Raw genomic sequence first — 25,342 nt, forward strand, 5'->3', positions numbered from 1 at the left:
TATGGGACAAACACATTATGGGACAAACACATTATGGGACAAACACAGAATGCTGGAAAAACTCAGCAGATCAAGCTCTGACTCACCTTCACAGTCACGCTGGACTTGAAACGTTAACTCTGTTCGTCTCTCCAGCAATACTGCCAGACCTGCTGAGTTTCTCCAGCATTCTCTGTGTTTATGAACCAGATTTTCAGCATCTGCAGCATTTTGCTTTCAGCCAGTCAGGAGACAGAGCACAGGATAGGCATTACTGCTTAAAGGCTAAAAACACTTAAACTGTCATTCTATAAATGCTGCAATTTAAAATCATAGGTCCTAATCTTTCTAGATTCTATGTTTTATAATTGGGAGTGAAAGAATTAAGGACTAAAACATTAGGATCCCCTTCATCATGTCAAGGCTTAGAGCAAAGCTCTCATTTTACACCTTGGATGTTTGCTTGCTTTGTTACCTTCAGCAACATGAATAAATAATCACATTCAGCCAGGTTCTAAACAGTAAAGAAAGCTCATTACTCAAGACAGCTCAAGTTGCACCTCCACTGTTCTCTTGAAGGATAATAAATGATTGAAAGTAATGCAAAATCAATCATTCCCACAATGGTTTGCTCAACACATTTCTGCCAGTATGCTACACTGTTAAAGGCAAGCGTACCAGAGAACTTGTTCGATTCCGGTTCTATCTTAGTTCATTCATCTCAGCCAGATGACAACAGGAGAATTAAAACTGGTTGCAGGGTTTGGAAGAAAGAGACAAAGTTGGTCTGCTGCATGAGCAGGTGGATTTTAGTCACAGCCTGTTTATCAGCCTGCCCAATCAGGGAGCTCTGAAGAGGATTGATCTCTGGGCCTTGTCAGCACATTCTGGCCCAGGGAGCAGGCCCAAGGGAACAGATCGATGACAGCTGCTTGCCTCCCCAGTGACTTTTCTCAGCTGAGTCCCAGGAGGAACAGCGAGTCAATTGGGGTTTCTTGCACAGTCAGGAGCATTTCTGCTCCTCCACCCTCCAGAGAGATGGGAAACTTAAGAAAATCAAACTACTACTGCGCAGACTGGGCACTGGAAGCCCTACAGTTAAATTCATCCGCATTGCACCCGTTACTTGACCCAATTAGACAGCAATTTCTACATCAGTAATTTTCACCAGAAATTCTGTTTGTGTGCAGGCTGCTTGTGAAGTAATGGGTATTGCATGTGACACCTTCAATATTCAAAAAGCTGCAACATTCACTGCCTGGATTCACATGTCAATACAACTTTGGCAAGACACCAGAGAGAAAACCACACAGAAGGAACTCAAAATCAGTAAAGGTACTGCTTCATGAGAGAACAGAAGTTTAAAACAGATCAACTTAATTTTTCTACTAACTCCTAGCTTCCAATTTTTAACCAATTTTGGAAATCTGAAATCCCCATTTTTAAACCCACATTACTTGCTGTTTGGATATCTTGGCTATTCCTATTTGGATCAGCCTGGCCAATCCCCCCAGTTTCTTGGAAACATCACTCTGAGGTCTTTAACCCTCCCTCGCATTGCTTCATGTTTATTCACATTCTTGACACCTTCAATGGACATGCATTATTCACAATAGTACTTATGCAGTGATGCTCTGTAGTAACGTTTGCACAGAAACAAGGATGTTTTAGCAAAACTGCAGATATGATTTCTACAGCCTTGTGGCTGCATACATAGGCACCTACCATATAGGAAGGGAAGATCAGAACTCTTTTATGTTTTCCACATGGCCACTGTGGGTCATCCAGCAGGTTTGGATCATATTCCGCAAACTCCAGTACTTCATTGCCTAGAATAAAATCTCAGCATTATTTTTATCTTTCTAGAGCCACTCTCTTCATTTGTTTTTTTTTGGCATAGAATCATGCAAGTGTCACTGAGCATAAACAGTATTCCAGCACAACTTTACAATCTCCAATTCCTCACATTTTCAAAATTACATTTTAGATCTGCAGCTGCCAATAGAATTATGATATTTGGTTATATGCGTTGCATTTGGTGCACGTTTCTGATCTCCAGACTGCAAAATAAAGCAGAGCGGGATATTGGAGAAGGCAGCAACACAGATTTATGATAACAATACCAGGTACCAGTGGTACGAATGTGGAACTTCGCTGCCACAAGGAGTGGCTGGAATGAATAGTATGAAGTATGGGAGATTTATTTAAGGGGAAACTAGACAAGCATGAGAGAGAAAGGAATAGAGGCTCACAGTGGTAGATTTAGATGGGAAAAGGTGGAGGAGGCATGAGTGGTTTAAACACATGCATGGACTAGTTGGGCTGAATGGTCTGTTTGTGTCCTATATAATGCAATCCAGTGTAACTGAGAGCTTAAAGTTAACAGGAAAGATTGAACAGGCTGCAGCTCTTTTCACTCAAAAGCAGAGGGATAGAGGTGAGTGAAGTTATGATGGAGGCTCAATAGGGTAGCTGTAGTGGAGGTATTGCCAGTTAAAGGCAAATCCGAAACTTGGGGCCATAAACAAAATATTTAATTACTATTAAATCCAGTCATAAGTTAAACAGAAACTTCCTTTACCAAGAGTGTTTAAATATGAAACTTGAAACTGTAGTGAAGGCAAACAGCACAGATGTATTTAATGGAAGTTAGTTAATTCATGAGAGGGAAAGGATCAGGAGGACACGTTGACAGGTTTAGATGAAGTACTGCGGGAAGAAGCTGAGATAATGCATTTACACCGAAAGAACCAGCTGAGCCAAATGGCCCCTTTCTGTGCTATAAATCCTTTCTATTATGTGTCTGCATAAATGTATCTATGGAATACAGACTTTTTTAATGTACAATACATGCTAATGAAATTTCTGAGTTAATAAGAGTAATGGAAACATAGGAAATGGAGTCAGCCATTCAGCCCATCCATTGAATGCTTCAATGCTCCACATCCCATATTCTAGTACACTATTGATAATCAGAAACCTGTCAATCTCTGCCTAAAACACATTCAAAGACTGAGCTTACACAGCCCTCTGTGGCAGAAAACACCTAAGATTCACAAACTTCTGAGTTAAAAAAAATTCTCCTCACCTTAGACTTATGTGGCATCTCCCTTATTTCTAAATTGTACATGCTGTTTCTAGACTTCCCAGCCAGGGGAAACATCTTACCTGCGTCACCTTCAAGTATTAACTTCACCCTTTAACCTTACCCTTCAAGTATTTTGCATCCTATTTAAATGCTCAGATGCATTATTTAAGCCACACACCTACAGCTTACTAATTAACAATTCAAACATCACGACAAATTATGTAACGGTACAAATCCCCTGAGATAGGAGCACGCTGCTGTTCCAGCAGTCTCACTAAAACTGTGCAACAAGTTTCTGGTATCCAGCAGACAGGCAATTTATATCAGACACAACACACAGTCTCCCTTTAAGCCAATCCAACATAAGATCATTAAACAATTGCTGGCAAGACATTTTTCTTTCTTCATTCATTGGATGAGAAACGTGGCCCTGATGTCAAGGGCTGTCACTCTCAAGTCATCTCTGCAATTTAGCTCTTTTCTCCATGTTTGAACCACAGCTGTAATGAGGTCAGGAGCTGTGTGGCCCTGGCAGAATATAAACTCAGCATCAGTGAGCAGGTTATTGCTATGTAAATGCTGCTTGAGAGCAATGTTGTCTATCAGGTTACTGACGATCAAGAGTGGACTGATGGGTCAGGTTGGATTTGTGTACTTTGATCACGTCTAGACTTTGATCCAAACTTTGAGAGCTCATTATGTCAAGACTGCGCACTTTCATTCGCCAAAATATGTTGACGTTTTCAGATGCTCAGTCCATTTCCTCAGAACAGGACCAACAAATGAGTGGTTGCTGGAGAAAAAGAAAAGCTGATGGGATTGTCTCAAAACAATGGTAAAATCGCCACTCTTCACATCACTCTGAAGATAAATCCCTACAGGAAAAGCCAACCAACATCTGCTTTGTGGAAAGTGAGGTCATTGTACACACTGATGTTTCAGTTGGGAATATTATGAAAGATGGGAAGAAAAACAACCATTTCATCAGCAACGTGTGAATCTTCAAAGGAGAATTCAGAACCGAACACATCACTAGCACCTTCCGAGTCAAGGTCATTTCAGACACTGACTGACGTGAGAAACAATTGAGGAAATTATATCAAGCCCTTGGGGGTGGTAGGAAGTGGTAAAGAGATATTAATGGCGCATGAATCTCCCACAGCCACTGCAACTCGACAATTCACAGGAGGTGAGTGCACACTGGACTGCCATGAGGATGCAGTCCTGTAACTGCAGTGATTGGAGTTACCATCTGAAAATGATCCTGCCTTCCAGTAAAACACTTAAATGGAAAATTTCAACCAAAATGTGTCAATGTGGCATTAACACATACATGGAGAAAATGAGGGGAAGCTTATTTATTTAAAAACTAAACAAAAATAAATTATATTATGACAAAAACATCAAAAGCTCCAAAGCTTCTATCAATCCATCTGCCAAATGCTGTTGTGAGCTGCTGTCCTGAGCACTGGTCACTGACTCTATATCTGCAATAACATCCCCACTCTACTTATGGAAAATGTCAACTTTCCTACTCCTTTTGTAGCAGTCCGCAGCTTAGGACAAAACGGTTTTCTAGCACTTATAATGTATACAACTTAATATATTCATAGCTCTAATAACTTAAGGTGCATAATTAGTTCTTTTTAATTTTCTATCAATTAATAATATCAATTTTAAACAATGCTTCTTAGATTCTGAGATCAACATTTAAGTAATTGCAAGACATTACAAATGCACCACAATATTCATCCTGGGGGCCAGTTAGCTCAGTTGACTGGCTGGCTGGTTTGTGATGCAGACTGATGCTGACAGTGCAGGTTTAGTTCCCACTTGGGCTGAGGTTAACCACTACAAACCGTCTAAGACTGAGCAGCCCTGCAGGACATTCTGACCTTGCCTTTACCGCAATATTAATCTTGAAGTTGGGAATGTAAATCATTTTCCCTCGTTTTTTTCTGTAATTCACTACCAGCAAATTTTGAAACAGTACCACACTGGAAAGTGCTATAAAACAACAAAGAAAATAACCAGAGATAGTAGGAACTGCAGATGCTGAAGAATCCGAGACAACAAGGTGCAGAGCTGGATGAACACAGCAGGCCAAGCAGCATCATAGGAGCAGAAAGGCTGACGTTTCGGGCCTAGACCCTTCAGTCTGGATTAAAATCGTGCTCTCTCCTTACAGTCTCCAAATAAAATAAGATAGGAAGGGTCTTCTGAGGAAGGGTCACCGGACTCGAAACATTAACTCTGTTTTTCCCTTCAAAGATGCTGTCAAACCTGCTGAGCTTTTCCAGCAACTTTGTTTTTGTTCCTGATTTACAGCATCCACAGTTCTTTCGGTTTTTATTTAAGATAGGACTTATTCTGCTAAAAGAATTCTTGGATTTTAGACCAAAAGATATAGGAGCAGAATCAGGCCATTTGGCCTATTGAGTTTGCTTGGCCATTCGATCATGGCTGAGACAACAAGGTGCAGGGCTGGATGAACACAGCAGGCCAAGCAGCAGCATAGGAGCAGAAAGGCTGACGTTTCGGGCCTAGACCCTTCATCTCCTCCACCCTTCCACACTCTCACCACCCTCTGGCTGAAGAAATTCTCCCTCACCACCATTCTGAAGGGTCAGCCCTTCACCGAGGCTGTGTCCTCAGGTCCTCCTCTTTCCGACTAGTGGAGACATCGTCTCTACATCACTCTATCCAGGCCTCTCACTATTCTGTAAGCTTCAAACAGAGCCCTCTCAGACTTTTAAACACCATCAAGTACAGACCCAGAGTCCACAAACACTCCTCGTATGACAAGCCCTTTATCCCCGGGATCATTTTCATAAATTTCCTCTGGACCCCCTCCTACACCAGCACATTCTTCCATAGATATGGGACCCAGAACTGCTCACAATATTCCGAATGTGGTCTGACCAGAGCCTTATATATCCACAGTAACTGCTCCTGTATTCAAGCCATCTTGAAATGAATGCTAACACTGCATTAGCCTTCCTAACTTCCTTCATGAAGCTATGCTGATTCCACCCTATTTGCACCATGCACTTCCAAATACTCTGCAATCTCATCCTTAATAATGGACTCTAAACTCTTATCAACAACAGAGATTCAGGCTAACTGGCATTTGGTTCCCTATCTTCTGCCTCCCACCTTTCTTAATCAGGGGTGTTACATGAGCCACTCTCAGTCCTCTAGGACCCTTCCTGACTCAAGTGATTCCTGAAAGATCACCACCTTTACAATTTCCTCAGCTATCTCCTTCAAAACTCTGAGGTGAAGTCCATCTGGCCGATGGGATTTATCCACTTTAGACCTTTTAGCTTCGCCAGCACCTTCTTGGTAATAACCACTACACTTACTTTTGCCCCTGACTCTCTTGAAGTTCTGGTATGCTACTGATGTCTTTCACTGTAAAGACTGATGGAAACCGATTGGAAGTGGATAAGATGGTTACCCCAGTAGCTCACTGACTATTCAGTTCCTCTGCCATTTCTTTGTTTCCCAATACTACTTCTCCAGCCTCATTTTCCAGCAGTCCAATGTCCACACTTGGCAGTTTTTAAGGCAGTGCCAGATAGATTCTTGATTACCAAGGGATGAAGAACTATTGGAGTTAAATATCCAAGGGTACCAGACTATTCGGAAGGACAGACAGGAAGGTAAGGGAGGTGGTGTAGCTCTGATATTCAAGGACGACATCAGGGTGATGCTGAGAGATGATATAGGTTCTATGGAGAATGAGGTTGAATCCATTTGGGAGGAAATTGGAAATTCTAACAGGAAAAAGTCCCTGATAGGCGTAGTCTATAGGCCACCAAATAATAACATCACATTGGGGCGGGCAATAAACAAAGAAATAACTAATGCCTGTAAAAATGGTACGGCAATTATCATGGGGGATTTTAACCTACATGTAGATTGGTCGAACCAGCTCGGTCAGGGTAGCCTTGAGGAGGAGTTTGTTGAGTGTATCCGTGATAGTTTTCTTGAACAGTATGTAATGGAACCAACGAGGGAGCAAGCTATCCTAGATCTGGTCCTGTGTAATGAGACAGGAATAATTAATGACCTCATAGTTAGGGATCCGCTTGGAAGGAGTGATCACAGTATGGTTGAATTTAGAATACAGATGGAGAGTGTGAAGATAAAATCCAATACCAGGGTCCTGTGCTTGAACAAGGGGAACTACAATAGAATGAGGGAGGACTTGGCTAAAGTAGACTGGAAACAAAGATTTTATGGTGGGACAGTTGACGAGCAGTGGAGGACTTTCAAAGCAATCTTTCAAAGTGCTCAGCAAAAGTATATTCCAATGAAAAGGAAGGACTTTAAGGGGTAATCTGCCATGGGTGTCTAAAGAAATAAGGGAAGCTATCAAATTGAAAGAGAAGGCATACAAAGTGGCCAAAACAGCATGAAACTAGAAGATTGGGAAAACTTTAAAGGTCAACAGAAAGCCACAAAAAGAGCTATAAAGAAAAGTAAGATAGACATGAGAAAAAACTAGCACAGAATATAAAGACAGATAGCAAAAATTTCTATAAATATATAAAACGAAAAAGAGTGGCTAAAGTAAACGTTGGCTCTTTAGAGCATGAGAAGGGGAATTTAGTTATGGGATATGATGAAATGGCCGAGGCATTGAACAGGTATTTTGTATCGGTCTTCACAGTGGAGGACACTAATAACATGCCAGTAATTGACAAAGAGACGAAGGTAGGTGAGGACCTGGAAACAATCATTATTACGGAAGAGGTAGTGTTGGGCAAGCTAATGGAGCTAAGGATTGATAAGTCTCCTGGCCCTGATGGAATGCATCCCAGGGTACTAAAAGAGATGGCGGGAGGAATAGCAGGTGCACTGGCGGTAATTTTCCAAAATTCGCTGGACTCTGGGGCAGTCTCAGCAGATTGGAAAACAGCAAATGTGACGCCACTGTTTAAAAAGGGAAGTAGACAAAAGATGGGGAATTATAGACCGGTTAGCTTAACCTCTGTAGTGGGGAAGATGCTTGAGTCTATTATCAAGGAAGAAAAAGCAAGACATCTTGATAGAAATTGTCCCGTTGGGCAGACGCAGCATGGGTTCATGAAGGGCAGGTCATGCTTGACAAATCTTTTGGAATTCTATGAAGACATTACGAGCGAGGTGGACAATGGGGACCCAGTGGACGTGGTGTACCTAGATTTCCAAAAGGCCTTCGACAAGGTGCCGCACAAGAGGCTACTGCATAAGATACGGATGCCTGGCATTAAGGGTAAAGTATTAGCATGGATAGAGGATTGGTTGACTAACAGGAAGCAAAGAGTGGGGATAAATGAGTGCTATTCTAGCTGGCAGTCAGTGACTAGTGGTGTGCCTCAGGGATCGGTGTTGGGACCGCAATTATTTACAATTTATATAGATGATTTGGAGTTGGGGACCACGTGTAGGGTGTCAAAGTTTACAGATGAGTGGCACTAAGATGAGTGGCAGAGCAAAGTGTGCAGAGGACTGTGAAACTTTGCAGAGGAACATAGATACATTGAGTGAGTGGGCAAAGGTCTGGCAGATGGAATACAATGTAAATAAATGTGAAGTCATACATTTTGGTAGAAGTAATAGTAAAAAGGATTATTACTTGAATGGTAAGAAGTTGCAGCATGCTGCTATGCAGAGGGACCTGGGTGTCCTTGTGCATGAATCACAGAAGGTAGGTCTGCAGGTACAACAAGTAATTAGGAAGGCAAATGGAATTTTGTCCTTCATTGCTAAAGGGATTGAGATTAAAAGCAGAGAGGTTATGTTGCAGCTGTACAAGGTGCTGGTGAGGCCACACCTGGAGTACTGTGTGCAGTTTTGGTCTCCTTACCTGAGAAAGGATGTATTGGCACTGGAGGGGGTGCAAAGGAGGTTCACTTGGTTGATTCCGGAGTTGAGGGGGTTGGCTTATGAGGAGAGACTGAGTAGATTGGGATTATATTCATTGGAATTCAGAAGATTGAGGGGGGATCTTATAGAAACATATAAAATTATGAAGGGAATAGATAAGATAGAAGTAGAGAGGATGTTTCCACTGGCAGGTGAAGCTAGGACAAGAGAGCATAGCCTCAAGATTAGAGGCAGCAGATTTAGGACTGAATTGAGAAGGAATTTCTTCACCCAGAGGGTTGTTAATCTATGGAATTCCTTGCCCAGTGAAGTAGTTGACACTACTTCAGTAAACGTTTTTAAAAAAAAGGTAGATTTTTTTTGAACAATAAAGGAATTAAGGGATACGGTGAGAACGTGGGTAAGTGGATCTGAGTCCATGAAAAGATCAGCCATGATCTTACTGAATGGCGGAGCAGGCTCGAAGGGCCAGACGGCCTACTCCTGCTCCTAGTTCTTATGTTCTTATGTTCTTATATGCAGGAATGCAGAGTTGAAGTTAAAAATCAGATCAGCCATAATACTTACTGAATACAGAGTAAACACAAAGGATTGAATGGCCTACTCTTGTTCCTTGGTCATATGCTTGCAAAAGATGAATCTCCTGCAGTTTCTTACTTTGAAGTAAAATAAATTGTTGGGTCATAAATGAAACATAAAGCTGCAATTATAGTGGATTATCTTAAATGTTTTTCACTCCTGTCAAAACTAAAGAGTTCAGGTTCAGAAGTACCAGGGAAAAAGGCAACAACTGAACTGTCTACACCACATGAGAGGATGTGTAGTGGTAGACAGACAATTGAAGCATCTGAAACTAAGGTGAATCAGCTTGTCACACAGCATTACTATCTGCTCCAAATTCAAGTCTGCCGCTAGAGTCTGAAATGATGAGGAAGCGACTTGTTCAAGTAAAATGCCTGAGCTCTCACCTTCCAAAGCAGAATGCCCAACACATCAGTTAAGAATGAATCTCTCAGTAAGACAACTGAGGAAGTGGACAAGATGGTTGCACCAATAGCTCAACATAAAAAGATCCAACATATTGCAAAAAAAATGTGATAACAGGAACAACTGTGACAACTATACAGAATAGTTATACAGCACTGACCGGCTCTGCAAAAGAAATACAAGAGGTTAAGCAGCCTCCAGTTCAAAAGGAGGCCTACAGACATCAGACTATCAGGAAGACAGTCCAAGTTAAGTACCTTCTTCCCAACAAACTACCATTCTTACACGTCCAAAGAGAACACATTCTGGAAGAACAGTGAAACTTCCAGATTGGACTTTAATGGGTGGGGAACAGCAGATAATGGTAAATGTAAATACATAAACAAATATACAGCAATATAACAATTATGAGAGAATAAAAGATTTGAGAGAAGATACTGGATGTGGGTCTGAAATAAATGATTTTTAATTGAATGCAGTAGGCATATCCATAGTGTTGATGTCAAGGAGACTTTCACCAGAGTAAAGAAACAGCTTGTATGAGACAGCCCTGGAGCTATCCTGTAGCTCCTTACAGTGTCTATAGTGATGTAGGACATACTCATGTAATGCAATAAACTTCAAATTGTCTTCTCAATAAGTCTCTTCTCGTTACTGCAAACAGGAGGCCACAGTCTTACCAGACCATGAGGCTCTAGAGAGAGGTGACTGGTGATGGTTTAACCTGAGGGTTACCACGCCTCAGGCACAGGGAGAGGTTAGGAAGGAGAGTCCATTATAATAACTAGTGAGAGAGCTAGCGTGAGAATTGAACCCATGCTGTTGGCATCCCTCTGCATCACAAACCAGCTGTGTAGCCAACTGAGCTAACTGACCAGAGTGGACAGGAGGATATCCTAATCCACACTAGTCTACTTTAGGCATAACTGATAAGCTTTGGCAGTCAGGACAGGAGTCACTCGCTGCAGAACTCCCAGCTTCAGACCTGCACTTGTAGTCTCAGATTTTACACGGTTTGCTTTGATCAACCTACAATGTCTCAGTCCCACAATCATTTTACGATCTTGTAGCCTATTGCATTATATTAACCACATACAAATATTGAATTTTACATTCTGTTGCATATTTAAACCTTAAGGCAATGTACCGAAGTGTCACAAGTATTTGCACTCTAAAATACATCAAAGAGGATTGTACTGAATTCCTTTGAGGTGGCACAGAATTTAATATGAAAACAATAACACATGGACAAATATCCTGCACTGGTGTATACACACACACACACACACACACGTACACAAAGATCCCTGTTTCAGTTCCAGCATTATCAAGAGATGCTACAACTGATATCAGCTGGAAGGGGTGGGAATAGAAAATTAGCACACAGTCCTGCTCCTATTCACTACCTGATAAAGTCTTTCTGAAGGGTTCATGTCTGGATGCAAGTAAATGGTGGTCAGTCAAACACTGACTCCTACATGAACAGCAGCCACTGAACACCAATGCCTGTGCTGCTACCTCAACATTTGTCAACACCTTTGGGTGAATGGGAGAAATTTCCAAAAGAAGGGTATTTGAATCACAACACGTTGTGTGTGCGACTGCCCTGTTGGTGAGGTAGAGGAGGAGGTGGAGTGTTAGTGATGAGCACAAACACTCATCACCCATGTCACTAAGCATCGGTTTTACTCATAAATTGACTTTTTCCAGTCACATATAACTACTGAGAAACTGGGCCTAAGGAACTAGAAATGTACAAGTGCACTCATGTACTTCATTATTCTCTCTAGGCCTACCATATTGCATCTTCTACAAAATAAGTCCTTTGATGTGTCTCATTCAGTCATATGAGCTTTACTTTTATTTGAGTTCCATACAAGCAGAAGTGTTAGATGTTTTTGCCGGACAGTTGGTACTTCTGGTTCATTAGAATCCTCCTGTGCTATGCAAGTCTGAAAATTGAAATAAGTACAAGTAGCACATGCTTATTTCTGTTAGTTACCAGTGTCGATGCTTCCTTGGGAACTGTTTGCCCTTCCAAGAGGAAGATTGCGATGGCTGCTGTTCCGAAACTGGGATAATGAAGCTGTAGAATCTATTGTATTCCTCCTGCCACCCAGGACATTGGTTGGATAAAGAAACTGAGTGTACGAAACAGTCTGTGAGGAAGAGGTTTAAAAATATGCATCAGCAAAAATATATCCTGTGCTTTATTCTGCCCCAATTGTCAATTGCTAGGCTCTGTCTCTGGTATAAAATATAAATGAAGCTGCATAGGTAGTGATACAGTTTTATAATTAGTTCCAAAATATCATGGTTCTTGCAAATACACTTTCATCATTAAAACTTCACAGGATCTCTCAATAAACTCATATCTTCTCACATTTATGAAAGAAACTCATGAATGAAACACTACTGACAAGATATCCAGATTTTTGCAACTTAAGTAAAATCTGAACTTGTGAAAATAAATGCTTAAGAAAACTTCCCAACAAATTAAAAGATACAGGATTCTAATGTTGCTTCAGGTCTGAATTCACTGTGATAGGATAAAGTACTGCTCTCTCTCTTTCTCTTTCTGCATTGACTATGTGAGTGACAAATAATGATTTTGCACAATTTCATCCAAGTGTCTGATCTCAGCAGAAATCCTGTATAAAACAAATTGTCTCACTTAGAAAGGTCGTAAGAATAACAGGTATCAAAAATGGAGATGTCATAGATGCACTTACTGTCCAACATACATTTTGCTGTTTCTCAGGATCGCATTTGTGATGAATTATATGAAAAGACAGGGAAAGCTTGAATAGTTTTACCCTCAGCAGGAAAGGTTATGGACAGGTTTGATAGCAATATTCAACAGTTTGAGGGCTTTTGATGGAATAGGTAGGAAGAAACTATTCCCACTCGCAGAAAGATACATAATGAGTAGATTCAGTTATAGGATTTTTATTGTTCATTCATGGGATGTGGGAGTCACTGGCTAGGCCAACATTTGTTGGTCATCCCTAACTGGTCAGAGGGCAACCACATTGCTGAGAGTTTGGAGTCACATATATGCCAGACCAGGCAAAACTGGCATCTGCCTTCCCCTAAAAGGCACTGGTGAACCAGATGGGTGTTTCAACAATCAGCAACAATTTCACGGCTGTCATTACATTCTTAGACTGCTGTGGTAAGATTCAAACTCAAGTCCCAGAACATTACTCTGGATTAATAGCTTAGCCATAATACCACTCGGTCATCATCTCCCCAGGATAATTAAGAGGTCTAGGGGGTATCAGGAAGAAAGTTTTATTTGTAGAGAAGGACTAAGAGTTCAAGACATGTTGTCATTGAAGAATGAAGAAATTAGAAACAAAAACAGAAATTGCTGGAGTAACTCAGCAGGTCTGGCAGCACCTACGCAGACAAAGCAGGGTTAATGTTTCAGGACTAGTGACCCTTCTTCAGAACATGGAAATTACTCCTTACCACTGCATTGGCCAACATTTAATGCATAATAAGAATCGAAGAAAGATCACAGCACAGGAGGAGGCCAGAATGTCTGCGCTAGTTCTCTACAAGAGCAACTCTCATAGTTCACCAACTTTTTCACTTCAGTTCATTAGCCAATTTTTGATTGAACCAGTCTCTATCACAATCTCAGACAGGGCACTGCAAATCCGTATAATGCACTGTGTGGCAAAGTTTTCTTTTCATCAATTACTCTAAATTGGTGACTGCTAGCCCTCAGCCCAACTGCCGAAGCAATCTGTTTCTCTCTCTAACTTACTCAGACCCCAACTGATTTTGAAAAATTCTATTGATGCTCCTCTCAACCGTCTCTTTTCCAAGGAAACAGCTCCAGCTTCTCCCACTGATCTGCGTAGCCAAAGTCGCTCAGCCCTAAATCTATTACTGTGAATTTTTCTTGCAGCCTCTAATCCTTTGCTCCCTTCCTGAAACAATACTCCAGGTGAGGCTTAACCAGAGTTTGACACAGATCCATCCCAACCTGCTTGCTTTTGTACTCCATTGGAGCATAAGAGTTAGGAGCAGGAGGCGGCCATTTGGCCCTTCAAGCCTGTCCTGACATGTGATAGGATCGTGTTGATCTGATTGTGGTTTTAATTCTGCTTCCCTGTTCGCCCCCATAATCCTCGACTTCTTTGTCTATTAAAGATTTAACAGCCTCGAATAAGTTCAATAACCACCATCCACCGTTCTGTGGGAAGAGAATTCTACAAACTAGTGACCATCAGAGAAGAAAAAAATGCTTCCTTCATTTCCATTTTAAAAAGCCAAACTCTTATTCTTTTATTGTGTCCCCTCAGTCTTCTGTGTAAGAGGAACAGCTTCCCAGTATCCACCCTGTCAAGTTCCCTGAGGATCTTACGTGTTTCAATAAACTCATGTCTCATTCTTTGAAAGTCTAATGGGCACAGACCCAACTTATTCAAACTGTCTTCATAAGATAAGCCCTTTATCCCAGGAATGTGTCAAGTGAGCCTTCTCTAAACCACTGCTAATGCAATTATATCCTTTCCCAATAAGCTGACCAAAACTACATAGTACTCCAAATATGGCCTCACCAAGGTCTGTACCATTACAATAACATTTTCCTACATTTACATTCCATTCCTCTTGCAATAATTCCGGCATTCCATTTGACTTCCTAATCACCTACAATATCCACATGCTAACTTTTTGTGATTCATATAGGAGAACATCCAGAAGCCTCCGTACCATGATTTCTGCAACTTTTCTTTATTTAAGTACTGTTTTTAATTCTTCCTGCCAAAGTGGACAATTTCACATATTCCCATATAATATTCCAGCTGTCACTTACACTGCTCACTCACTTAAGCTCCCTAGGTTCCTCTGCTGTTAATTCTCACCAGTCACATTTCACACGACTGAATGATTTAACTTCCCGTGTTGGACAATTATTGCAGACTGCGTTAGGAAATGGCAACTTTTTTTTGAAAAACACAAAATCAGTCATCATTTTGTTCATGTTTATTGGGGTGAATTTCAGATTTTTGTCCTGCAGCTCCACCTTTTTTGATGAAAACACTTTACCACATCCCTACAGCCTACTTTCTAATCTATTTTGACGTAATTGGCAAATTCAGCTACCATACATTCTGTCCCCTCTTTCAAATCAGGGATAAAGACTGTAAACAGTGGAGACCCTAGCACTGATCCCTGTGACTTCCTCTAGGTCAGCTTGTCAACCCCAATAAAAACAATTATCATTAATTTCTGCTTCCTATTAGCTAACCCAGTCCTTCATTCATCCAAATTCACCCCTGCCATGTTATCTTATTTTGCATAGTAACCTTTGATGCACCACTTTATCAAACGCCTTTTGTCCATCACGTACACCATTTTGACAGGGTCCTGTTTAATCGAGCTAGAAACAGCAGAAGGCTACGCCATTTAATACCATCATGGCTGATCTGATCTCAGCCTCAACTTCATTCTCCTTTCCAGTATCCACAACACTTCAGCCCACTGCTAACTAAAAATTTGTCTATCTTCGACTTAAATTTACTCGACATCCCATCAACCACCACATCTGGGTAATGAATTCCAGAGATTCACAACCCTTTGAAAGAAGTAATTTTAGTGATTGTAACAAGGTCAGCCAGCTGGACCTCAGAATATGAGTTTACTAATTGGGGCTGTTGTTCTAATCCAATCAAGGAGCCCTGGCTGACAGATATAAACAGGAGTATCAGACGTCCTGTGCACCCTGAGAGCTGGCTCTGAGGGAGGTGGATCAGTGTCAGGGACTCTCCACGTGTAAATAAAGGGTAACTTGGTGACAAGATACCAGCCTCTATGAAGTTATTTCAGTCATTTCTCATCTGTTTTCAATCTGCTGCCTTATCTTATCTCTATCTTGCTTTGTGTCACACCTTTACTTAGAAAAAGATCCAGAATAAACACAACAATAGCCCAATCATTTAATCTTGATACTGGAAAAGCTTTTAGATGTGATAATTTGTGACAAAATTAACAGTCACTTGGACAAATGTGAATTAAATGGAAAATGCAGCGTGGATTTGCTAAATTCAAGTTTCATTAACTTGCTTTTCATTTTAGATGAATAAAACAGAGAAGGTTAATGAGGAACACATAGTTAATATGATGTACACATAAGGTTTTTGGTAAACTCCCACATAACAGACTCGCCAACACAACTGAAGCCCATACAATAAAAGTGTCTGTGACAGCAATGAATACCAAGTTGGCCAAGTGACAGGAGACAGAGGGATGGTGAATGGTTGTTTCTCAGTTTGGAGGGAGATGTTTGATGGCTTTTACAGGAGTTGGCATTGGACCAGTGCTTCTCTTGATCTGTCACATAGATGTTTGTTATGCTTTCCCTTGCTCTCCAATCACTGACAATATCAATGCAGATCAAGACTAATTTGTCTCAACTCTTCCCCCTCATGGGAATACACCTCAATTGTATCCAAACTGTCACTTTTTTGAAAACAGGCCATATGTGTTACAGTTTTGCCTGAGAAGGCTGGAGTCTAACTTAGAGTCATGGAGATTTACTGCACAGAAAAACACCCATCAGCCCACCAAATCTGTATTGGTCAAAAACAGCCAGCTAACTATTCACATTTTCCAGTACTTAGCACAAAAATTTGTGACATTGCAAGTATACATCTAAATACTTGTTAATGTACTATAAAAGGTTTCCAAATCTACTACCCTTTCATACAGTGAGTTTCAGATTCCCACCACCCTCTGGGTGAATTTTTCTTTCCCCCCTTTCAACTGCTCATGGTGTTTCAGACATGCAGCTGCTCTGTAATATGGAGATATTTGTCTCAGTGACTGCTGTTTGAAGAATGTTGGAAACAGAGGTTGAAAAAAATAACGAAAGACAAAGAACAATACAGCACAGGAACAGGCCCTTCGGCCCTCTTAGCCTGCACTGACACATTTTGCCCTTCCTTACTAAAACTGTCCTCACTTACAGGATCTGTATCTCTCTATTGCCTTCCTATTCATGTATTTGTCCAGGTGCTCCTTGAATGTTGCTATTGTGTCTGCTTCCACCAGCTCCTCTGGCAGCGCGTTCCATGGCACTCACCACCCTTTGTGTGAAAAACCTGCCTCGCACATCTCTTTTCAACTACACCCCCCCACCCCCAACCCCTCACCACCCCCCACTTGCACCTTGATCCTGTGTCCCCTAGTAAATGAAACCTTCCACCCTAGGAAAATCCCTCAAACTTTCCACTCAATCCATGCCATTCACAATTATAAACCTCTATCAGGTCACCCCTCAACCTCCTGCATTCCAGTGAAAACAAACCAGCCTATCCAACCTTTCTTCAGAGCTAAAATCCCCCATACCAGGCAACATCCTGGCAAACCTTTTCTGTACCCTCTCCAAAGCATCCACATCCTTCTGGTAGTGTGGCGACCAGAACTGTGTGCAATATTCCAAGTGTGGCCGAACTAAAGTTCTGTAAGGCTGCAGCATAACTTTTCTATCCTGATACTCAATGCTGCAGAGCTCCTACTGTACTATATGATACTATGATTCCAGATACAGTCCCTTAAAATTGTTTGACCCCACCATTAGACTCCATGCCTTCACAACCTGGTCCTTAAAAATTCTCTCTCTAAACAATTACTAGTCTTTTGAAAATTAGTCCAAATATATCTTGTTAAAATGTTTGGTGTTAAGTCTTGCTTCATGTCTTGGGACATTTCACCCCAATACAGACATTTTTTTGTTTTTTGTTTGCTCACATTTCCCCCTTGAAACTACACACAAGGAACTTCTCATTGGGAATCCTAGATTTCGAGCTGTTAGAATCTATTATCATGGGTTGTGGCTAAGGTTTCCTTTAGCAAATCTCGTGCACAGCAGTGTGCACTGTAGAAATTCACCAAGGATCCTTAGACACACCATGCAAACCCGCAAACCCACGAACACTTCTGACTAGAAGGACAAAGGGCAGCAGATAAATGGGAACGTCACCACCTGCAAGTTCCCCTCCATGCCACTCACCACCCTGACTTGGAAATGTATCATCGTTCTTTCACTGTCAATGGGTCAAAATCCTGGAATTTCCTCTCTAAGGGCATGTGGGTCAACCTACAGCACATGGACCGCAGTGGTTCAAGAAATCAGCTCGTTAGCACCTTCTCAAGGACAACTGGGGATGGGCGAAAAATACTGACCAGCCAGTGACGCCTATTCCCATGAGTAAATAAAAGTATCTCACTCGAGGTCCAACACAAAAGAAACTCCACAACTTCAGGCATCTCTATGCAGATTACTTTTTAAGCGAGGAAGTCCCTTAGAAAAGATAGATGATATGTTGGTTTTATCTTCCCAGAATTCCCTAGACATGGGAAAGGTTCTGTTAGATTGGAAAATAGTGAATGTAGAGTCTTTACTCAAAATGACAAGAGACACAGAAAGGTATGGGTCAGTGAGCTGTCACAGGGAAGATGTTAGAAGCTATTATTAAAGATGTAATAGCAGGTTACTTAGAAACATTTGTGGTAATCAAGGACAGTCAACATGATTTCCTGAGATGGAAATTGTGTTTAATCTGTTTCTTGGGATTCTTTGACCAAGTAACTTGTGCTCTGGATAAACAGGAGATGGTGAATGCGCTGCACTTTGATTTCCAGACAGTATTTCTTAAGGAGCCACACCTGAGGTTACTGCAGAGAATAAAAGCAATTGCTGTAGGAGATAACATACTGACATGGATAGAAGATTAGCTAGCTAATAGGAAATAGACACTGCAATCTTCCCAGTCATACCCACCTTGCCATCAGCACCTAGTTCCACTCCTTCAAGACCAATCACCATCTCCTTGACACCGATACCACCTGAAGAATGCCTCTGCCTCCCGCCCTCAGCTTTCAAATCCCTGAAAATACAGAATTACTACAAATCACTCACAGCAGAGGGTTAGAGAAAATAGAGTGCATGGAACTTTTGTCCTTCGTCTCTGTGGATCTACAGTAGATAGATTTTGCGTCAAAGCAAAGCCAAAGCAAACCAGTACTTTCTGCATTCATCATTAAGATGATGGTAGTTGCAAGTTCCCTTTCAGTTGACACTACGTAAAGACTTTAAACTTCCCTTCTCCAACGGCCAGCAACCCTCCCTCCCCTCAACTTCATGTCATGGCCCTGACTTCAATGAATGGGGCAGAGTGGTGTTGGGAAAGGGGGCAGGGTGGCGTTGGGAAAGGGGCCAGGGTGGCATTGGGAAAGGGGCCGGGGTGCACACTTGCCGTCAAGAGAGAAGACAGACAGGCCTGACGTCAGCACAAGCACCTGGACATAACCAAGGTGAGTGAGGAGAGTCGTTCTGGCTGGGCAAATGGAATAGGGCTAGAGAAACGCAAGGCAAAGGAGAAGATAGGCCCAAAAGAAAGTTAAAATTAGGTTTTTATGACTTCTCTGCCCACTGGCCTTTTCCAGCCCATGACCTACCTCCTATTTAGGTCTAGGCAGATATTGGGAACAGTCACAGGGGAAGGATAGGAATGAAATTAATGTCGGTTAGGCGATGAGTGCTAGCAGGGTGTTTGAACTTGGAGATGGGGGCAGCACCTCAGCACAATCTGGCCTTGACCCAGAGCCTGCCCACAGCATTTACATTGCAGCAGGGGTCAGGCAGAAACAAGGACACTTGCCATCAGCACCATTCCCCTCCTTGCTGGGACAGTTGAACCAACAATGCCCAGACCCAACAGTGACTTAACTCAGCACAGAGTGGAACATATCCTTTTCCTTTCACAATCTAATAGCTGCTGAATAAAAGTAGAACCAAGTGGGAACAGAGTTAAAGACTTCTTGAGAGTTTAGTGAATAAAAGCAATTTGAAACCAAGGTTCTGCAAAGATGGCTACATTTTCTCAAAAGCTATTAATTTTTCTGAAATGTTTCTGTTGTAAAGAAAGCCTTTAGTTGGAAAATCTGTCGTCATTGTTACAGTTGTAAAACATCCCCATCAACAAAAGCAAATGACAGATAATTGTTAATATCGTTCTCCATATGGTCATCTGGCATTCATCATGTTCTGAAAAATATTAGCTTTCAAAGTTCTGGAAATAACATTGCACATTTGTGAATAAATAAATGTTATTACTTTCCATTGTTCAATGAATACTACTTGTTAAATTACCATACAACACCTTCACATTACTCATGCTCTCAGCACACAAATATAAAGAACAGCTATTTGGACAAAAGAGCATATCATGGGAATACAACACAGATTTCTGTAAGCTTATACAGAAACTGCAGCTTATCATAACCAGTCATATGTCCACATCACAGGTGCCCACTCTGACTCCTTTTGCATATTCTCAAATCAATCTATTTTTCAGGTATTTGTCTACTGCTTTCTGAAGTGTTGTAGTTAATTTGGCTTCAGTCACCACTTGTATGCAAACCCATCAGATATACCGGTATGTTTGTGAGAATGCAACGGTCAGATCTAAGTAATAACATTAAGCTGGCATTTTAAAAGAATGTAATGAGATACTTAAATCATATTAGGCATGTAATAAAAGGTAATGTTGAAGGTTACTAAATGCAGATTAAAATAACTCGGATAAAGTAAGAACTGCAGTTGCTGGAGTCAGAGTCAATACAGCGTGGAGCTGGAGGAACACAGCAGGTCAGGACCCTTCATCAGTAAAGTTGTTACAAAGGTGTATAAAATATAAATGAAGCATTCAGCAAGCCTGGCGCATGTACTTGACCCACACCTTGGCTTTAGCCATCAATAAATACAGCAAGTCCCATCAGTTAGTCACAAGCCATTACCAGGTAGAGTATCTCAGCAGACAGGAAGGAAACGCACAAATATAATTTAAGTGAATAACCATTTTAAAAAACCCAAAATGTCACATACACAGTAAAAGATGGAATATTCTCCTCAAACCATTTGATGTCTAACGCAGTGGGAAAGCACAATGGCTTCCAGCTAAGATTAATACAGCAATGAAGAAGCTATAGCAGGCAACTTTGGAATTGATGCTTATGTAAATAGATTTTGGTGTTCACCTTCTAGGCCTAATACAAGAGACGATCCCTTTTAAATGTGGGTGTTTTAAGTGGTGACTCATATATTCCATAACGTAATAACCGACTCTTAATTTCTTGCCCATTATGCTGCTCTTCCAAATCTACAGAAAGAAATACTGCGTGGACTTGTCTGGTACACTTCAAACAAATGTAATCGTTGAGATACTTCCAAGAAGAAAAAAAGACATTTCCTGCAGTCACCTTCACAAGCAGTCTACTAGACGGTTATTTCGATAAAGCCCCATTTAATAAACTTAGTAAGTTTTTACCTTCATAACTCATGTTTGTACAATCAATGCTGAATATAAGAACTCCCCTATAAGCTGAGTTGAACCCCTGAATTCGGCTGAGTGAGCAGATTTCGGACAGTGAGCTGTCTCAATGAGCATCTGAGCTAAGAGGAGGAGAGCCATCCAGAGTTCCTGTCAGTGGAATGAACAGATCAGAACACGATCAAGCTCGGGCATGATGCATCTGTGGTCAAACAGCCTGCTAATATTCACCGTCCAGGGACAGATGTGAAAAACTGCCACTGGAGTGACAGTACAAAGACTTCATACTCTATGTCACCATGAATGACCATCACCTGGACAGGAAAGAAGCAAACAGGAAAATACCAAAGATGAAGAAAAATGTTGAAGTTCAGCAAAATTGGCTCTATCTGGCATCGTCAAGTGGACATTAGGAATGTCAGATCATCCATGATCCTACTGAATGGCGTAGCAGGTTTGGGAGCGGCAGGGGGTTGGGGAAGCCTGCAGGGGTGAGTGGCCTACTGCTGCTCCTATTTCTTTCTGGTTTTATCCCACCAACGGGACTTCTCCACCAACCTGAATCTCTAATATCTCCCCTGGACATCACTGTTACTGCACAAAATACCGATTATGTCAGCCTGCAGTGATTGTGAAAGAACTGGCTGAAGGTTGATATATTATGCCTGCAGTATTTACAAGACTCAAAGACTAAAAAGTGGAGAGGCTCCACAAGTTGCAGTGCACGTATGGTCGTGTTTTTGTTCAATTTCTACTGTTACGATCATCTACAAAGGGCTAACTGGCATTGTTGATTAACTAGCACCTCTGGATTCTAGTGTGTGCCAGTTAACACAGATGTTACTGTATCGTGAAGCCAGATTAGCCTTAATGAGTGAGGAGACCAACAGCCTCCATGTTAAAACAACCACAGCTATGATAATTAAAATGTCTGAAAACCGACTGTACATTTTCACAACCACAGCATCATCTTTAGACAACATCCCAAAGTGAAGATGGATGAACTCTCATTTACCAAGGAGTCAAAGGGATACCTTTTCTCTTGCCAACACTTAGGCTGTTGAGAGAATAATGATTCCCATTTTTGCTAAGGTGACCGCATTTCAATACCTTTGCAAGATCCCAGAGTGAAGATTACAAGGGCTGAGGGTGGAATTTAAAATTGCTCAATTCGTTCCGAGGTGGTGAACAGCCAGCAGTTTGCAGGCCGCAGCTACAGCAGCAACTGGCCCTCAGACAACCAAAGGAAAGGAAATCTCGACCATTTTATGGGGCCTCCCAGCAATCAAAACTCAATCTAAACCCCTCGGCTGCTATATCTATTTCACAGCTTGTGACCAACAGTTTCCAAACCCTGAAACAGAGAGTAAAGGATAGGACATGGCTTTACAAAGTACCTTTCACAACCTCAAATGTCACAAGGCCTACTGATCCACAGATATTTATCGAAATAGTCACAGTTGTAATGTAGAATTCAATTTGCACAGAGCCCTAAGATAAACGATCAGGCAACCTGTTAACTTGATGTGACTTTAAGGATAATTATCGGTCAAGGCACTGGGAAGAACCACCCCTCTTTTCTTCAAATATCACTTTGGGACCTTTTACGTCTATTTTAGAGGTTAGACAAGAGGTTAACAGAGATTAGACTTGGTTTAATGCCTCAACAAAAAAGAAGGAAGCTCAAAAGGTGCAGCACTCTGTCAGTATTTCATTGGCGTAACGTGCTGGGTTATGTGCTCAAGAGATTGGGACTTAAACCTACAACTTCATTACTCAGTGGCAAGACTGCTACCACTGAGCAAAAGCCAACACAAATCAGCTTCATTAGTAAACAAGCATTTCAAAACTCTAATTTTGTTGCCAGTTAGTTAATTACACCCAGATTTTACGAGATGGGAAATCTCCCACCCTCCCATGCACTGGAGGTCAGTGCTTTTAAGCTCTGAAGGACACAGGTCTGTTACTTCAACCCCTTGCAGACTGCTTCTCAGGATTCTAGGAAGATTAATATTTCCTGACTTCCAGTCACATCGATGGAGCCAACATTCTGTTTGCGTTGGTTCTCAGGTGTAGAAAGGAGAGGTTACATGAACAAGATCCAGGAATTATGAGCAAGGTCCAGGAATTGTGTGCAATACAATTACTAGAGAAATGATGTGCAAAGCATGTTCATTAATTTCCTAATGTTTAGTCTACACTGCAACCTGTGGAGTTTGATAGCACTCGATGTGCCTCCTGCAATCTCCCGGGATTTCCGGCACAGCCTTAATAGATCTGGCATTGTTCTGCTCATGCTTCATAATATTGACATGCACAGCGTAGTGTAATGTTGTTGTAGTGCTCACACAGAAGAAATGCTAATAATATTGTTCTGGTTGGATGGAGGCCGATTGTTTTAAGATAAAAATGTACAAGATGATTAATGACGAGCATAACAGAAACACATGGCAGTGATCAAACTATTACCGAATAGTAAAATGTTCACTATATGGAGAGTGGTGCATTGGACGTGGTACGGAATTGTAACATATAGCTTTTTATCTTTCTTTGAAGTATCTGGGAACAGTCTCTGGTGGGGCTCCCTGATCTCCCGCTGTAATTGGCACCATAAGGAGAGAAGAATTGGACTAGGAAAGCATTAATCTTGACTTCCCATTTAACTCTTGGGGGCGGATACTTTAATTCAATTCAACTTGGCTGCACAATCAGAATTCAATCCTAAGATTATGAATTCCTTGGTTAATACAGAAACTGCATGTCATGCTGCACACAAATACATCGCTCTGCAGTGGTACATCAGCACCCCCAGTGGTGACAGGGAATAATTAAAGTATGGTAAGTTTTATATTGTCAGTTCCCACCACAAAAGCTGCAATCAGAAATTTATAACCAGAAAAACCCGACAGGATATATATACAGCTGTAAAATTTCTACGCTGTAGAGAAATAGATTGATTGACTAATCTCTGGCTTTGGAACCCTTCCTCCTGGCCTCAGACACAGAATTATGTGACAGTTTAAACAAACAGGAATAATGACATCCTCCATGCTGGGCTTAACAGCAAAGAGACTACCCTACAGAAAATTTAATTTAGATTGCCAGGTCATGTCTCTCACAGAGATGACTACAAGTCGGTTTTCAGTAGCAAACTGTCTCAGAACAAACTAAAAAAGGCAGTTATTTTAAACAATACAAGGGCAAACCCATTAAAAAGTCTTCCCTAGCTTCTGCATTGTTATTGTTGGGATAGTACTGAAGTCAACTGGAATTTGTCAATGCAAGTATTGAAATTTAGTTTCGTGTATTTTCAGACCATCTCCAGATCAGACCTGCATTTGACCAGCATTTCTATTCTTCAAAACAAATGTTGCTCAATATCCTTTCCGAATAGCAATGATTGTCCCTTGTGCTGTTATCCTTTGGCTTTCAATCTCCTGAAGTCCCTTCAGGAATCTGAGTGCCCCCTGGACCTCTCAGCAGGCTTAACCAATTACATGCCTCCATTGGTCCTTGGCTTCGAACCATTTTTTTCTTATTTCAGATCATTCAGTGCCTTCTCCTTTTGGTTAATTAAAATCAGTTTAAGCTCATTCTCAGCAGCTTCATCTGATTCTCTCAGGACTATCATAGCTATCAGCGTCTCTTCTGTCTGTAGATATGACAAGCTCTGTCCACACACCTTCAATGCTCTCAGAGCTGCGCTTTCTCTCTCGGCAATTCCAAGACTTAGCAAGACATTTTCCTTTCGCTGGCTTCAGCTTCCTGTACACCAAACTGCAACTGAGTGCTGCTCATGATTCTTTAGGTAATGGATTATTGGGGAAAGTCTTAACCATATAAGCCAGGCCCACAACAACTCTGTCTTGTCAGATTTTCATAGCCTTCCCATGAAATGTACTGAGTCAACAGGAAATAACCAGAGAAATACCTTGAAGACATACCATAACCATCCTCACAGAACATCATAGACTTCATATGGTCATCCAAATGCACTGCTGTTGAGGTTTTTTGCTGGACTCTGAGTTTGTTGTCACAGTAACCAGAAGTGCAAATGATC

General features: G+C 41.4%; 1 protein-coding gene across 7 annotated transcripts in view; it reads right to left on the reverse strand.

Moving 5' to 3' along the window:
* Positions 1-25,342, reverse strand: part of LOC109920931 (CDK5 and ABL1 enzyme substrate 1) — a 230,551-nt gene that overhangs the window by 125,626 nt on the left and 79,583 nt on the right. For all 7 annotated transcript variants that reach the window (XM_048595559.1, XM_048595565.1, XM_048595563.1 and 4 more), the window contains exons 5-7: positions 18,732-18,837; positions 11,934-12,090; positions 1,705-1,808 (exon numbers count right to left, since the gene is read on the reverse strand). In XM_048595559.1, coding sequence (XP_048451516.1) covers positions 1,705-1,808; positions 11,934-12,090; positions 18,732-18,837 — 367 coding nt within the window. The remainder of the gene's footprint in view (positions 1-1,704; positions 1,809-11,933; positions 12,091-18,731; positions 18,838-25,342) is intronic.

The sequence above is a fragment of the Rhincodon typus genome, chromosome 4, assembly GCF_021869965.1.
Source record: "Rhincodon typus isolate 14 chromosome 4, sRhiTyp1.1, whole genome shotgun sequence".
NCBI classification, from domain to species: Eukaryota; Metazoa; Chordata; class Chondrichthyes; order Orectolobiformes; family Rhincodontidae; genus Rhincodon; species Rhincodon typus.